The sequence below is a fragment of the Acyrthosiphon pisum genome, chromosome A3 (genome assembly GCF_005508785.2).
Source record: "Acyrthosiphon pisum isolate AL4f chromosome A3, pea_aphid_22Mar2018_4r6ur, whole genome shotgun sequence".
In the NCBI taxonomy this organism is placed as follows: domain Eukaryota; kingdom Metazoa; phylum Arthropoda; class Insecta; order Hemiptera; family Aphididae; genus Acyrthosiphon; species Acyrthosiphon pisum.
Window position 1 is genome coordinate 35,816,500 of NC_042496.1, and position 17,905 is coordinate 35,834,404.

Sequence of the window (17,905 nt, forward strand, 5' to 3'; positions counted from 1 at the left end):
ACACCAAAAAACAACATTATAACATAATATTACCTACCTAATATTTATATTTTAAATCGTACCATAATATCAGTTTATCACCTCACGATATTTAACATGCAAAAGGTATTTTAACATTTATTTTTAAACATTGGCCTGTACACATTATTTTAACTTTAATATATTCTTGAGTAGAACATTTTTCTTGGAATTTCGGAAATTTAAATACCTATTGACTATCGAACCAATGGTTAATTATTTACCTTCATTAATTTAAAGTTAAGTCAAACATAGAGCGAAGTAAGTAGTAATGTAGCATACGATTCACCCACGGAGGCGGTTTGGACTCGCCTGAACTTTAAATGTTTATAAATAAAGTTGCGGGTTTAGTATTTGTTATTTATACATTGAATTTCTCAGGAAAATTTGTTGAATTCCAAATTGTATACTAAATATTATATTATATAATATACAGGGGTTAGCGAATGTAGCCGTTTGAAAAAAATGAATAACCTTAAAAATCATTATCTAGGTCCGTCAAATTTACATACACCTACATAATATAGGTGCACGTGCTAAGGTTAAGTGTTAGTATAGCAGATGACGGTAAATAATTATAGGGGTACTTTCTGTTTTGTTTTGCAGGTATGAAACGTTCAGTTTGTTTTTGTTGTCAGTTGTATTACAATATTATCATAGTATAATTTAATAAGTAATAACAATATAATAATTTATAATACCGTGTTTTATATAAAAATTAAATTAAATAAACAGTTTTATCTTGAAATGTGAATCTGATTTCCTATACTGTGAACCAGAATTTAAAATATTTATAATATAATTGTACCTTCAATCTATCTATGAGTAATGTTAGATAATTATATTAATTATTATTTATTATTATTATGAAAGCTACATCGCTACGACCACACAGCATTGAGTCATAAATTATATGTATTCATTTTTATGTATTCTGAGGTACAAGTACATACATTATAAGTCATTAAGTTGAAAGAAACACCATGGAAAGTTTTTTTTCTTATACAAAATTTACAAAGTGTATATTATAATTGTAGACATACGATTTTTAACATCAATCCCGCAAATATAAAATATTTCACGATATTTGCAGAAAAACCAGGTTTTATCGATAAAAACGACGGGAAAAAAACTATTTTGATTGACTCGTCCTGACCCGGTCAAGGGAATATGAGGAACGTTCTGGTGAATCTACACGAGTTGGGAGAATTTCGACGATTCGGTTTTCGATTTAAGCAATTAATAATGATAAGTAGGTCGGGATATTAATGAACTTTAACGATTTAATATTGTCGAACTGCAAACTCGGAAAAGAGGAGAGATGTGTTTGTAGTTTGTATTAGTACCTATATGCAACATGTATATATTATAATGAAACTATGAAAGTATACATTTTTTTTCACAAGCAGCAATGCACTGAATAATTTATTTTTATAGTTTTATGTATGTGTAAAAATGTGTGATACATGCATTTTAGTATGACCGCGGGAGATTAATATCGTAATTTATTTATTATTATATTATATAGGACATATTATTATCACATGGGTACTTTTAATACGAGGTGATTCATCAAGCATTCCCCATTAATACCTAATGAAATTATTCAAGCCATGATTTTTAGAATTTTTAAATATACATAAAAACCATATTTCTTGAGATTTATTGTATTACTAAAGTAGTGGCGTGTGATAGATCTATGACAACCTTTAGAAGTAAAAAAATCTGAAGAACTTAAAAAAATTATTTAAAAATTCAAAAATTTTAAATAACTGCATTGTTGAAGAAAGAAAAGAGGGTGAGCATGCTTGGCGAATCACCCTGTATAATACGGAATAAAACTTAACCCATTCGTGTATGATAAACACGTTATATCTCGTTCCGTATACAAAGAGCTTATACATTATTTAACATTATATATTATTAAACGCGTACCTACGTGTACGTACAAACGCATCGCACCGACTGTTTTTGAGATGTCAGTACCAACTCAATATACATATCTATCTTTACTTCTCTAGATCAGAGAACGAAATACGTTTGATTTTTTTTAAACGAAAACGGTGCAGGGAGTAATACTTAAACATAAAATATTATTTTAGTAATAATAGGTAGTTTCAAACCGCACAAAGGATCCTGCATGGTGCTGTCATTTGTTTTAATTATTAATTATCATCTATATTATTTTATTTAACCAATATTTGTTTATTTTATCGGTTGGTATGATAATGTATTTATGATGGATAAGAAATTATTTTGATAGGTACCCAGGGAAGAAATGGAAAAATCTCACATACACTCAATCGATCAATAATCATAGTACCTATGCACAGTAGTCAGTAATGCAATATTATTCTCGTTATTTTATCCGGCCAGGATGTTTTTCATCGACCGACGCATTATCGATGTTGCGGAAACGCGCCAAATACATTTTAAAAAACACGCACAGGTGCAGGTCTAGTGCTATCGGAAGAGGCTAATTATCGGAAATCGACGTCGGCGTTTTCAAACGGATATGTACACGATTAAATGTTTAGACTTTAAGCATAATATAATATGTAGGTACCTAATCTTCGCATTCTCGAACTTTATCCTGCGGGGATAACGATTTTTAATATAATATTATATTGGTACCTATACCTATAAAAACATTTGTTTTTAAATTATTTTACGCTTACTTAATGTACGTCTTCTTAAGCCTAAAAAACGATAAGTTATCTGAAACTCACTTCTCTTTAATATTAATTATATTATTGTTATTACATACTAATGTATATTACCCATCAATAATTGCGAGTATAATAATTAAAGTTATTGGTAAAGCATGATAATATTATATTATAATATTGTGGTTATTATCGTGTGCCGTTATATATAGAAAGTCGGTAAAATTTGTTACGATTTCGTTTGCGTGTGACGCGTTTTGCGGAGAGAAAAAAAAAACTAATACGGCGTTAGGTCGTCCACCGGATTTTATGCCGGGGGATGCTGCAAGCGGAGGCGGTATTTCGCGCGTGCGTTTGGCGTTTCTAACTGTTTTTCTCGCTTTTTCTATTTTCTTATACATACCAATTTTTGCGCAATAAAACACGTGACGAATTTTGTTTTTGCCCACTGCAATTACAGCGGTGCATTCACCATAATAACATAATTTACAATACTCCGATCCGCCAACGCAGTATAAACATGCAGCAACGTGATCATCCGTCGGATTTATTATAAAATTGATTAAGTTGCCCGACGGCGGAGATCTCGTTTTTATTTTTCGCTCTGAACGATTCGAATATTATGTACCGAATACTATTTTATATTATATAATGTGTACAATAGTAAATCTAAGCCAGAATCATTTAATATCATAAGAACGCTGCGGCGACACGTCTGCACGAATTTAGGTCAAACGCGGCCACAGAATAGACCCACAGGGTCTCCCCGGACTCAGCGGCATATTATAATAGGTATGTATCCACCGAGCGACGCCGACCAATTAACCCGAATAATCGATTGTCCTCCGGACGAGAAGAGAATATTATATTAAAATAATATGTTATACCAACCAATAACGCGCAATAATAATATTATATCGATAAAATAACAAATAACAACACGCGTGTAATGTGTACATTGTACATATAATTATAATTGAACGCGCAACCACGACGATAAATTCTTGAGATTTTTCTGAAATGACCCACGCGTCCACGCCTGTTTTATAATTATGTCCACGAGACGATGTTTAACTCGTCGTGATCCTGATATCCCTGCAATGCATATAAATAATATATAATATTGCAGGAATCACCAAAATAAAAAAGTTAAATGAAAACCTCATTTAATTCAACATAAAAATTATTTGACTTATTTCTCATCATCCGGTAAAGTTCGTCCCACGGCCCATCATTTGGTGATCCCTGTAATATAGGTTTATACTCCAGTAGTAGACTTTTATTTTGTAGGGCTACTGCTTGCAGGGTATATATTATATATAAAATAGGTGTATAGTGTACCTACCTATATTTATGAAATCTCTATACTTGCCTATATGTTTCCAGTTATGTTGTCACACAATTTTCCTTTCTATATACTATTATGACTGGAAAAACAATCTCTATTTATATTTTGTTTTCTGAAACGTCCCAAAAGTCGAGAGTAAAAAACTATTTATATTTGTTCGCCCTAATCTTATATATTTTCGAATTATCCGCACAACAAAAACAATCGGTCTGTATATATGACTGTATGCCTACACATGATAACGCAATAATGCGTATTGTATATTATATTCATTATAATGATGACGATGATAACAATAATAGTCTAGTCGGGGGCCGCACGGGTCATCTGGCGGGCGTTTTAACGGGAAACGTCTTTCGCTTGCAGCCGACGGACCCGAGTAAAAAAAAGCTCTTCGGACCCGTCCGGATCGCGCGGCATCATCACTTATCGCGAGCGCGCGCGTGAGAGAATATTTTACTAAAAAAAAAACAACTATAAAACTAAACGGCATTGTTCTAATCTATATTGTACATTTGTACAATTAACTTAATTGGGCCCCCGGCATCGTTGAAAAATATTATATACCTATACCTCTTTTATTTCAGAATATCCATTATCCACCACGCTACCGCACTCTCATGCACATTAATATATATTATATAATTTATTAGGTATATACATTAACATAAACTGCTGAACAATGCGTATTATAATGTCGCGATTTCGGGACAGTACCGTGGGGAAAATAATTTTAGCATCTTCCGAATAATTCGGCTCGTGACGTGGTGCTAAAATTAATATATAGTTATATTATAATAGAATAACTACCTACTACGCTATAGTATAACTAAATTTAAAATTATATAAAATTTAAATCATTTTAAAAATTTTTAACTTTTAATATTTTTTTCTATAAATAATCCAATATGTATACAATTCTTATTTCTAAGGTAATATTATCACTTCTGCAGCCTTTTAAAAATTACATGTTACATTCAAAACCATATTATATTTAAGAACACATAATTCAAATAAATTATTTTTTGAACATCCTATTGTTTTAGCTTTTTGTAAGGATAAGCTCATTTAAATCGGTGATATATACCTATAGTAAATTATAATATAATGTAATCACAGTAGATGGAGAGGCAAAAAACGCTTTCTGACATAGTGAATCACATGTAGTGTTATTATAATATAGGTAGTTAGTAAAGGTGTGATAGGTACCTCGTAATATGATTTATGAATAATGTTATTTATTATTACGATTTGTATTTTTATGTTATTATATCATAATAATTATTAGAATTAGACAATAATCGATAATAATATACTACTTATATTATTTTAGCCACAGTTACTTTCAGTTACTCTTTAACCATAACTATACCTATGACACGTATTATTACCTTCAATCATTGATACATAAAATTGACTATGATAGCAATTGATATGCTTCAGCGTTTAAGATAAACAACTATAAGATTTTAGTTTAATATGCTGATTATTGGAGTACCTACTACTTACTTAATAAACTATAAGTTACAACGAGGAAAAAACCCCTCCATTACTTAGCCATGGGCATATACATACCTCATGATAATCTTGCGATACTGCTGTAGTATATCGTCGCAGTTCGGGACGGTCATCACCGAAATCAAATTATGTTTTCTAGGAACCAACAGTAGTTTCTCGTAAGTACCAACATCGTTTTTCAAGGTATTGCGAGAAATCATATTTTCAAAAAAATACATCATATTTTGGAATAATTAAAGTGGCGGATGTTAGTATATAGTCATCACAGCACATATACACTTAATTAAATTTCGTTTTCGAATAATTAGTAGGTAGAAAAACAAATAGGTACCACCGATTACGGTCGACTACGGTCGCTTTGGAGGTACCTATCTAGTGCCAGAATATAATATATAGATATATAGTTGGACCCCGATCCAGTTATCCAACGAGTGTATATATATTATTATATTGTGTATATACGCAGTTTAGTGTGAAAACCGTGAATGCCGTTACATTAATAATACTAATAATAATAATAATATGATATCACACCAGTTATAGAAGACCGATCCTGGTGAAAGTTTTTGAGCGTTTACTTTCACTGACGGCCGCCGAATAATCCCAACTGTGCAGAATGCGAACAGGTGGAACAGGCGGCGACGGGCATATATATCATTCTGGTTTATTTTCTTCTTCTGCTGCGCGCGGAGAAAGTACCGTTATTCAATTTTCCGCCTATATTTTATGGGGACCCTACTACAACACCGTTTATACAATTATTATTAAAAGCGGTTTACCTTATGTACTGTTTTTTTGAGTGCCCTTGGGACATTTTCTCCGCCAGCAGTACAGCAAAAACAGTAAAAATGCACAAAATCCATAAATTTCCACTAAACAAGATATTGTGACATCCTTAAATATACATATTCAATATTATCTGATAATATTTACACTGAGCGCGATTTGTTATTGTCGTAGTCTCTACGCACCCGAACTATGAAGAGCTACAGCCTTTATCGTTTTCTGGTTGATTTATTATGTTTATTCGTCCCAAATTTAAAGTTAAAACACCGCACGTACACGTAAAAATATACATTTATTAAACATCATCACACTGTTGAAAAATTTCATCGTTCAAACGAGACATTTGGCCACTAAAACGATCTGCTCTCCACGCACCAAAAATCGGGGAACGTGCCTCCGGCACACTTGGTGTCCTCGAATCTTCTTGATGACTGTGTACGGCTTCTCCACCGGATCGTCCAAACTTCTCGCGTCACCTGCATGGGGCAAAAAAAAACCATTATTATTATTATGTAACGCGATATACAATAATTATAGTAACAAAAAAACACAATAAAATCCATCGCGTAATAGGTTTTCGCTGTTGTTTAAAAACGATATACCTTATATAATATCAAAATGTATCGAGCAAAAAAAAAAACGAACGGGCGTACACGATACAGGTAGGGAAAAAACCACCTACAGTCGTTAAGGTCGACTACTGCATAAACTGGATACTAATATACTACAACTACAGCGTATAATATGTAATTAAAACAAAACTGTCCAGCCAACACTGTCAAGGTATTCCGCGGAAGGTTAACGATTGCGGCCGTCAACTCGGTGGAGTCGTTGCGAAAACGATTATAATAAACTTGCTATTTACGTATACTAATATACGAACGCGGGGCATTTGCGAGCCAAAGCGAAATAATTATACTAGTTCTATGATAAAATAATTTCACCCGTGAAATTGTTCCTAAAAAAATTGTTGGCCGGACAAACAGTTTTGAAATATTATAGTATACCTAATTTAATATGTAACGTAATGCGCGAGACGACAAAGCCGCCGCACGTCGTCGTCGCCCGTAACCTACGCACTGTGTCAAGGTCGACGAAGGATTTCTAGAAATCGCGTGTGCGTTGCACACTCACACACACACAACAACAAAAAATAATAAAAACATAACAAAAATAAACTTAAATATTGGTGTACACCCGACTCATGCATACTGTATATTATTATTATTATATTATTATAGTGGTAGTAAATACAACTATACAGGGTAGTCACTGTGTTTTCAGGTTTTTCATTTATTTAACACGGGAAAACTCGATGGGCCACTCTGTATAATAGTATGTATGCGGAGTGTTGTTTTATTCGCGATTCCACGGTGGTGTACACTGCAAATAAACACCGCATTACAATAATAATATAACCACCGACGTAGCATTCCAAAATATTAGATTCAATAGGTAGAAATGTTAAAAACAATAAAAAAAACTGTCGGCACGCATAAGACATTAGTTTCATACTTTCATAAGTATATAGCGATTCCAAAGAGTTAAAAAATTGTCATTTAAAAACGATTGCAATTATTTTCACCGCTCTGAAAGGAGGATATCTGGATATCTCGCCGACGGAGATGCGCAGATTCTCTAGTACTTATGCGATAGTAATATTATTTATTATTATTTTAAATTTAATATATAGTGTTGACGATATACGGAGGAGATATTAGTATTGGGCTGTTCTCTTTACCGGCACATAATATAGTATAATATACTTATATACGTCATACTTTATAATTTATACAATAAAAATTTGGTTTTAAGTAAAAAAAAAATTTTCGATTAGCGTATTAAATAATATAAGCCGGCGAAATCGTGTAATTTAATTATAAAATTATTATTCGTTTTAGATAATAATTATGTGTTCATAATATGTACGGTATTTGTACTAAAATGTATGTTTTAAATAATTTGATAAATTTTTATAATATACTCGGCACCGCCAAAAATTATATTTCGAGCTATATCTGCTATTTCAGTACCTATAGTAATAGTTGCTATATTCTTAAATCTAAAGTCAGCGTACACGACGATTATAAATTATAATAATACTATGTAGGTACGCTATACCATCATCAAGAAGTATAACGTATATGCTTTGAAGGCAATTTAAAATCTGTAGCCTTAATCGTATAGATATAACCTCTGACCTAATAGCGGGCCTTCCTCCTAGTCTAAACCCTCTCCCTATTGAACCATATTTGAGTATCAAAGTAACAAGTGATAAATTTTTTTTGTATTAATGGTAGTACTTACTATGTATTATTTATTGTTATTACTATTATTAATATACCTAGGTCATCGAAATAATAATGTTTAATTATTAATATTAATTATTACCTACCTATGGGTACAAAAAAATAAATATAAAATATTATCCACCTCGGGGAAATGTATTGTTACGCTACTGATCCAACCTACATCTTATATTTAGGTAGTTATACATAATGCCATAATGGTGAGTAAACATGGTTCGACGTCGTTTTATATAATATACAAAACAATAATATTATAATATAACGGCCAAAGCGAGAGCCGCTGCACGTGGCTCGCATAAGTCACAACAATCATTATTATTATTATTGATATCACTATTCGAAACCTCTTCCCGCACCACACCACCGTAGTATTTGGCCTAGATAATATTCATAAGTAGTTTTCGCGAACACAAATACGGAATATCTTACCGGAAATCGGCGGAATGCTTATAATAAATAAATAATGATAATATATATTACTATAATACTATATATATAATATACGTATAACATCAGCTGCAGCTACCTTGTAGATACCGTGCGGTTAAGCGTATAATGATATGATATTTGAGCTGATACAATCGTGAACGATCGTATATATTAGAGTCGTCTTGCTCGCATATCGTCAATGTTAACGACGTTCTGCGAACGGGTTCGAGCCCCGCGGGCCGCGCTTATACTTTATAACCTTCAAGTTCAATAGCGCACAAAACCCACATTATAATCGTCCCCGCTCGCCGTCATCGAACACTACATTTCTGAATTTTTTTACGTATATTATGCACGCGCATAATAATTGTACCCACCTAGGCCACCTATACCAGCGGACAAACGCATATTTATTTCACACGCAATGGAGAAGCTATGTTTCCGATACAAGCTTGCGGATATTGAAACTGAAATCTCGTTTCGATATTAGGTATTATTATTTATTTTTAAATAAAAAATAAAACCGTAGCTTGGCATCGTTTCGCACGGTTGTCCTTTATTATTTTATTTGTTTATCAAATACTTTACTGTTATAAAATAACATTCAAATTTATAACAAAACTTATTTAAAAAAAACAATTTTAAGTACAATGATTAATATCTACTACATTACAGAAAGCATGTGTTGGTGAGTAGTTATACAGTTTAAATTAAATAATCTTTAGGACTATAGATGTATAGTTTATTTTATTTTATCATCAGTCATCACTTTTATACATTATAATAATAATAATATGTAGGTAAAATAAACATCAATATTATATTGGATGTACCTACCTAAGTAATTATTTATAAACATTAAAGTTATTATTAATTAACAGCATTGGTTCAATATTCAATTTATTTACGCACTTTCAGAAAATAATCTTTCTTTATTTTAATACTTAATATGAATTAAAAAATACGTTGCTGTTATAAAAAAATTTAAAAAATTGAATTGATAAAAAATAAAATTAACAAATAATGTTTTGCTGACCATATGCTTATAATATTTTTGTAATACAATATTAATTGAATGTCGTTAACAACTGCATACGACATATATATATATTATATACACAATAATAACTGTAAAAAAAATAAATGTGTACATTAGTACATTACACAGGATATAGATGATTTTAAACCTTTCAAACACAGTAAGTAATTATGTCAACCTACTCAGATTGAAAATGTAGTGTCGCACATTACTTTTGTTTTTTTTAGAATGTGAACAGTGAACATATTTTAACCAAATTTCCAAGCCAATAAATCCCACTTAAATAACATACCTACTAAATTAGTATTATTATTAATTATTAAATATTAAACATTAATAAAAAATTGAATTCACTTGATCGTTCGAGCAAGTGCAAGTCATCAATGTTAATGGTAATGTTTAAAGCATTCTATTTTCAGTCCCATTCTATTAAACTGCCAAAAGGTTAAACAATCGACTCAATTGAAATGCACTATGTAGATAGAAGCAACCAGTACACACATAATAAATTATAAATAATGCATTATACCCTAGTAGAGTTCTGTAATGGTAATTTTATATTTTTTTGTTGGCCACTCAATAGGGCAGTGATCCGAATTTAGGTGAACAAGTTATAAATTTATAATTTATACTGCTTATAAGTAAACAAACATTTATTGATAACTTTAATAATATACAGTACCTCCAATATAGTGATTTATAATTCATAGGAATTATATAAGCAAATGTAAAATTGCAGAATGTCATAATGTTAGTAAATGTATATAATACAGTAGAACTTCCATATAACGGTCACCGAAGGGACTGTAAATAATGACCGCTATTTAGAGGTGCTCGTCCTACAGATGTAGGATAACACTAGGATTACATTCGACAGGACCAAAAGAATTGACCGTTACATAAAGATGACTGTCGTATAGAGGTGACCGTTAACGGAAGTTTTACTGTATATGAAACATAAATTGATTTTTTATACAATAACAATAGAAATAACATATTTTATTATTACTACAAAAAATTTTAATTTTAGAGATATTATACCACTCTCCTACATGAATACATAGTAGCTGGTAGGTGTGCATTAAATTCTATCTTACTAAGGGCCTTTCTTACAATGACCGGTTAAAGTTAATCGACACTTATCCAGCCGAATTCTGCCGGTAATAACATCTGTTATCAGTCGATTAGCGTTAACCGACACTTAAATTTATGTAACATTGCCATCAACATCTTATTATAGGTAACTAATCGTTTGAGGCTCATATTTTTAATCTTAATTATTTCTATTAGAGAAATAATATTTTGCCATAATTAGTTTAGTTGGTTATTAGAAGTTACGCATTAAATATTAATACGATAATGAATATTAATTTACTGAATTCAGATATAAAAGGTTTAATTAATATTCAGTATAAAGTATAACCAAGACAATTCATTAATATTGAAATGTATAATGTTGGTAGGTAATATACAAAAGATAACCTTACCAATAGCTAATGATTTGTATTTATTTTTCCTTGTCCATACTTCATCTACATCATCCATGACTAAGTTCCAGTGTTTATCAAAAGCAATAATGTACCCTTCACAGTGACCTCGAACAGACACAGCCGATCGTATGTACACTTTAACACGTTTTTTTGCGTAACAAAACAGAGCAATGCGAGATAGCGGCCCACGAGATTTGCCAATTTCTGACATACGTGCCAATACAGTTCGTCTCCTTTTAAAAACCCGTTGAACTAATGATACTTGAGATGTGCCGGCCACTAAAACAAACTGTCTGCAGTATTTTATAATTATTGATATTTAGTAAGAACTTACCAGCACTTAAATCACGTTTTACCGATTCAATGTTAAATTCATTGTGTGTCTATAAAATACAAGTGTTAAAAAGAATACTGATTTGTTATGAAGTGTAATATTTAAAATTACCCTGGGTCTTTCAGGTTTAATTAAGACTTCTCCTGAAGGAGCGAGTTCAAATTTTGATATGTTGTCTAGCGGTTGAGCTGTCGTGCTAGGCACCTGCACGTTTTTTGCGTACAGAGCTTTGATAGGATTGAACGAGGGCGACAACATGTCCAATTCTTCATCAGTGCTAGACGACATTGCATATCAGTCTGGAAACAAGTCTTGTCATGATTAACATTCATAACATTTATCTAAAGAGACATTGCGTTGTGTTGATGTGTAAACCGTAAAGAGCTGGTCACCATTGAGAGTATATAAAACTATTTACTTACCGGCTGTACAGGTACTATAAGACTTCAAATATTTCAGACCGCAATTTATTGTTGACAGAAGCACAATATTATTATGAATTCGTTCGTGTAACAATTTCAAAAAAATAAAAATTACCAACTAATAAACTATACAAAAATAATTCACCTGTTTATCAGACCAATGATAGGTGATAAGTGATAACGAATAACGATATGGGAAATAAAAACACGACTGACGTATTTTGGCGGGACACCGGGAGCGAGATCTATACGGCGCGTTCTGTACTTCAGTCTCACGCGGATGTCCGTCAATGACGGGCCGTTAGAGCACGTTGTCGTAATAAAAAATTGTATTTACCTACGTTTTTTTCTCATTTTAGACTTGAAATGTATTTGAAAGAAAAATGGAAACCAATCTCCGTGAGCAGACAATGAACCACAACGGAAGTGGAGCATCGCATAAGGTGAGAAACTATTTATTTTTAACATTTTATACCACAAAAGTACCTGTACCAATAGGATTTTAAACAATAATAATTATTTCACTAAACCTCATTATAATAATAATATGTGAAAATTCATAGCAGTATATCACAAAACTATTCGTATAGCCATAGGTAGGTACTATTATCTTGGTATATTGTACCACGATTGTATAGAATATCAAGTTATCTGCAACCGTGACATATACCTATAACCTTAAATTTATATATTTCCTAAATGCACAATGTAGAGAAGATATAGAGAAAGATAGAGAAGATAATATACATTACAAAAGATAAACATAATGAAGTTATACATCTCTACATCGTGCCTATAAGGCTTTATAACATCTGATGTTTTTGGTCGATCTGTACTCTGTACCGTTCTCGAATTCAATATGTTTCTAGTGATCTTTTTCATCTGGAAATTTTCAAGGGTTCTTTGAAAAAATTGGCAAACAAAGTACTATAATATTATTATCGTTACTTATTGCGAAATATTTAGGTAGGTACCTGTGTAAATGTTGATAATTTATTGTATTCGTGTAAGACCGTAAACTCGAATATTAATTAAACCGCTATCGCCTATTAATAGGTATACGTTTATAATATTAGTCTATGATTCATGTTTCGCAAATAATTGTTTTAAACGTGGGTATGGATATAAATATTAGAATATTATAATATAATATTAGCCTTGAAATGTTCTACGAAAGAAAATATTATATATTTAAAATAAAAAAACACGTTTTAAACACACCGACCCTGTCAATTATTATGATCGTAGTTTTTAAAGGGATATTTCTGGCAAACGGCAATTACTCGCTAATTACAATATTGTTCTACAGTTTGATTGGTTCACGGGTTTTCTATTCTTGGCTAACTTCCACGCGTAGGTACCTATTTCATTGAAATTTAATAAATTATGAAAGATTAGTGTCAAATAATTTTAGCACCAATACAACTACAATATAAACGGTTCGTACGAATGATTGTTAAAATTCAACAAATTTAATGTTTTGATAAAACAGTTAAAACATTAATCTTATCAAACAATATTTCGAAGATAAACCAATTATTTTTCGAAAGTGGTGCCTAATATCTTGTTCCTATACTTAATGTTAATATATGTTTTTTTTTAATTACGTGAAAGTATTAAGTGATAAATTACTGTCGTATAAAATTCAAACATATCTTATATATGCAAAATAAAAAATCATGGCTGTATTAGTCGACTATGAAAATGTCATGATACCGGTTTCAATATAAAAAAAACTGACTACTTATAATACTATAGGTATATAAATAACTAACAAGCTGAACGATAGACATAGGCATCGTATAGTTGTGTTATAATATAAATAAATATATTATATTACAAATATATTATGTTAATGCAAGTAAACGGCTATTATTGAAATGCGTGTGAGGGTACTTTATTTTCTTATTAAATCTATTTTAAAACTATAGAAGTCCGTCGGGTAGGTATATGAGTTTGACTATTAAATATTGATCTAAATATTGTTTCTAATTTGATAATTATTACGTTTTTTAACGCGATTATCATTATTTCTTTGCAATTTAAAAACGAATAATTAGTTGGTGGTACCGTCTTAGCTTTTTATCAATTTAAGACATTAAGTATACATTTTTGAAAATATTATAAATGAGTAGGTATTGACTATGATTATTTTAACTATAGCGTAAATCTATAAAAGTCTTTTTTCAAATTCCTTATTATTGTCTATCGATGTAGTTTATCCATTATATTACTTAATTAAAACCGTATAACATATTCTCTGTGCAGTAAAACTCCAAGCCAGTACCTATAGGTATAGAGAATAATCAAATATAATATTTTATTATTTGAAAAAAAAATCAAGCGGGTCCAAGGTTACATAATATATTATTCTCATCATTATTTTTTTGAGTATATTGAGTTGTTAACTTCGAAATTATTCAAATCAGTAATTAATTTACTGTAAGCATAACAAAGTTTACCTAATACGACTTTATTATTTCAATTAAATAATTCATTGTTAGATGAGATATTTTTAAAAATTTTCTAGATTATATAATAACGTGTGTGCCGTGTGGCTTATTAGTTATAGCCGAGGACGCTCAAACGTAAACGTGTTAATATTTCTAAATTTAATATAGTTGTAGTAGATATTGATATGGTAATCTTCCAAGGTAAACGGCTGTATACTCAATGGTCCAAATCGCTTAGTTAAAACAAAAACCAAATTTTAATACACTTTAATGAATACTAACTATAAGGTACTTTTGATAATTTTACTAGAACGCAAATCATTTTAAAAATGAATAAGCCCAATTTTATTATTTGGTTATATTACTCATAATAACTTTCAAAAACTATATACATACTAGGTATATAGGTAATATTTAAGCAATTTTATTTTTAATATTAAAAAATATGTTTGCAATTATTAATAGTTACGTTAAATATTTTTTATAATATATGTTTCATAGACCGGTATTTTACTTAATTATATAAATTTGTTCATAGACTAGGTATCTGTCTTTTTCAAGATTTTAATCAACATTTGGGTTGGCCTTTTATTTTGCCAAGTTGATCAAACAATTGCAATTTTATTTTAAAACTATGAAACATGTTTTGGAGTTAAACAAATTGAACGTTACTGCATTATTAATTTTTTTATTTCCTGTTGTTATTAAAATTATAAATACTGCAGTGTGCCAAACATGTTCAATATTTGTACTGTGTATAAAAGCAATGTAAAAAAATTATCCAAAACGAAACTGCCTATAATATTTAGTATTATATAATAGACGTTAGAAAATAAAAATATATCTATGAAATATTTTATTACTATACACATCCATCTACCTTTATAAAACATACATATTGTTTATAAATTTCATCTTTTTTTTATAAATAATTGAATATTGTTTACAAAATATGTACCTAATAGTAAATTAATGTTACTATCCATTAGTTGATCTGTTATATTACCTATGTATACTATGGATTTTGTAGGTATATATATTTTATTAAAATAATATTTATAAATAATAATCTAGTGGATAAAAGCATTCGAAAATCAATGTTTTTTTTAAAATATTATTGTTAGTTCGTACATAATTGTTAGTATCGTCGTCATAGTACAATTAAATAGAGTATTTATAAACGGTTCCAGTATAATATCTATATTTATAATTTAATTTAATTGGTTCATCACTTCATCACATACTGTTTGTTTTAATATTAAATTGTAATTTAAATTATAGATATCAAAGAAACGTGGGTCCACGACTCATTAATTGTCATCCTGGCTTTTGTGAAACCTACACCTCCCGGCCCGCCACTGGCCGCTGGAAGGACATCGGCCATCTCAAGTTTAGGTATGCCTTTCATGGACGATGTGTTACTCTGGTGTCCAGAGGCTGAGACCAAAATTGACGATTTCACCGAATGTCTTGTAAGTAGTTGAACTCCATTGTAAGGATATATCTGATGACATGACCAATATGTTACCTAAACTTTCATGTTCGTTTTAGGGTAACGAAGTTTCCAGTCTCGGTGAACTACTCCAATCGGAGATATCCAGTGAATTAGACAACGCTTTAGACGGAGGAGGATCGAGTGTCCAGGATGGCGGTGAACACTCTGGCGATGATGACATTTTCAAGCAGCTGTCCGACTCGTCCGCGTTACTTGAACAGTTTTTCGATTTTGTTAATTGTGATATAAAGGTAAACGGGCCGATTAGCTTTACTGTATTAAATTCAAAGTGGAGAGGAAAGGTTCAATCGGTAAAATATTCGATCATGTATCAATGAATCATTAACGATTTTTGATTTAATTTAATAAATATTTTATTCTTTAATTTTGTTATAATTTAAATGAGCTCTATAATATTCTCACTATTTTTGTTTTTCGCTTTTATTATTATTCAATCAAACTGTATTTAATAGTTGGACGCTGGGTATAGAAAGTTTAAAATACACAAATATTAAAAAGCTTTAGTTTAATTTTTATACATCATTCATTAATAGGTAGAAAAAAATATTATACTATATTCTTTTGAATATTTTGATAATAAAATGTTTCATTTTATAATTTAAAATAATAATATAAATTGTTATAGTACATAAGTCACTGAAATCATGAAAGAATAATTTAAGATAAGGAGTAAATATAGGCAATTTCACAAACCTGTTATTTTGTACTTATGGTGTTGAAATTAATATTGTTCTCTTACTTCAACACTAAAATTATTAAATATATTTGTGAAATTGCCTATATTTACTCCTAATTTTAAACTCTTATTATATTATTATTTTAAATGATAAAATAAAACATATTATTTTTTATTACCTTAATATTAAAAAAAAAAATTGTTATTTTCTAATTAATAATCATAATAATTATAAGTTATTATTTAAATATTTTTTCTCAGCAATTAAGGATGAATACAAATTAAAACTAAATCTTTTATTTTTTGTGTATTTTAAATTGCCTAAACCCAACGCCCAACTACTAAATAGAATTTTTTGTAATAATAATAATAAATAATATTTTTTTGTTAAAATCCATATTATCAATAAAGTAAAACCCTTCTAACTTTATAAATGTAACAAATATTCTTCACATTAAAAATATTAACAAATCTTATCTTTTAAATATTATTATTTATTTATTTATTTATTTGTTATACAAAAAAAATAAAAATAAAACATTTACAATTAATATCAATATAACATCACAGACCACAGTGTCATACCCACATGTCTTGTCTCCATCTTAGAGTATAGTAAAATTGAGTTCAGCATTACCAATTGTATGTAGTAAGCTCTAATATAAGATATAATGTTAAACTTAAAGGTAAGATAATCTGTGTTTTAGGTCGGTTTTTATGATATTTCAACTATTTGTAAAAAAGTTATAAGTATGTATAAAATTTAAAATATTAAAATTTAAAAACTCACAGTGCTTAAAAATTTAATATTGTAAATTTAATTAATATTTTTACTCTTAAGTTTGATAATAGGTCAACCCACTCTAAATTATAACTAACAAATGTATTATGTTCTACAATA

At 29.9% G+C, this 17,905-nt stretch overlaps 2 protein-coding genes across 4 annotated transcripts in view; one reads left to right on the forward strand and one right to left on the reverse strand.

Moving 5' to 3' along the window:
• Positions 1 to 17,905, forward strand: part of LOC100164031 (ecdysone-induced protein 74EF) — a 133,908-nt gene that overhangs the window by 24,789 nt on the left and 91,214 nt on the right. For both annotated transcript variants that reach the window (XM_029491578.1, XM_029491579.1), the window contains exons 2-4: positions 12,719 to 12,802; positions 16,094 to 16,284; positions 16,364 to 16,558. In XM_029491578.1, coding sequence (XP_029347438.1) covers positions 16,210 to 16,284; positions 16,364 to 16,558 — 270 coding nt within the window. In that variant the 5' untranslated portion in view covers positions 12,719 to 12,802; positions 16,094 to 16,209. The remainder of the gene's footprint in view (positions 1 to 12,718; positions 12,803 to 16,093; positions 16,285 to 16,363; positions 16,559 to 17,905) is intronic.
• Positions 6,610 to 12,679, reverse strand: LOC100160044 (small nuclear ribonucleoprotein Sm D-like protein). 2 transcript variants are annotated; one of them, XM_016809613.2, is made up of 5 exons: positions 12,360 to 12,679; positions 12,049 to 12,278; positions 11,938 to 11,986; positions 11,601 to 11,882; positions 6,610 to 6,812 (listed from the first exon to the last, which is right to left on the reverse strand). In XM_016809613.2, the coding sequence occupies exons 2-5, from the start codon at positions 12,223 to 12,225 to the stop codon at positions 6,667 to 6,669; spliced, it is 654 nt and encodes a 217-aa protein (XP_016665102.1). In that variant the 5' UTR covers positions 12,226 to 12,278; positions 12,360 to 12,679; the 3' UTR covers positions 6,610 to 6,666. The 2 variants fall into 2 exon arrangements, with proteins under 2 accessions (XP_016665102.1, XP_001943900.1); XM_001943865.5 differs by having other exon boundaries at positions 12,049 to 12,236; positions 12,360 to 12,674.

Excerpts from the sequence above, each read along its gene's own strand:
- LOC100160044 (XM_016809613.2), bottom strand. The coding sequence starts at position 12,225 with ATGTCGTCTAGCACTGATGAAGAATTGGACATGTTGTCGCCCTCGTTC. Across the intron at positions 11,987-12,048 it reads TTAAACCTGAAAGACCCAGG|ACACACAATGAATTTAACAT; the intron begins GTAATTTTAAAT and ends TGTATTTTATAG. Across the intron at positions 6,813-11,600 it reads ATACAAATCATTAGCTATTG|GTGACGCGAGAAGTTTGGAC; the intron begins GTAAGGTTATCT and ends TGCCCCATGCAG.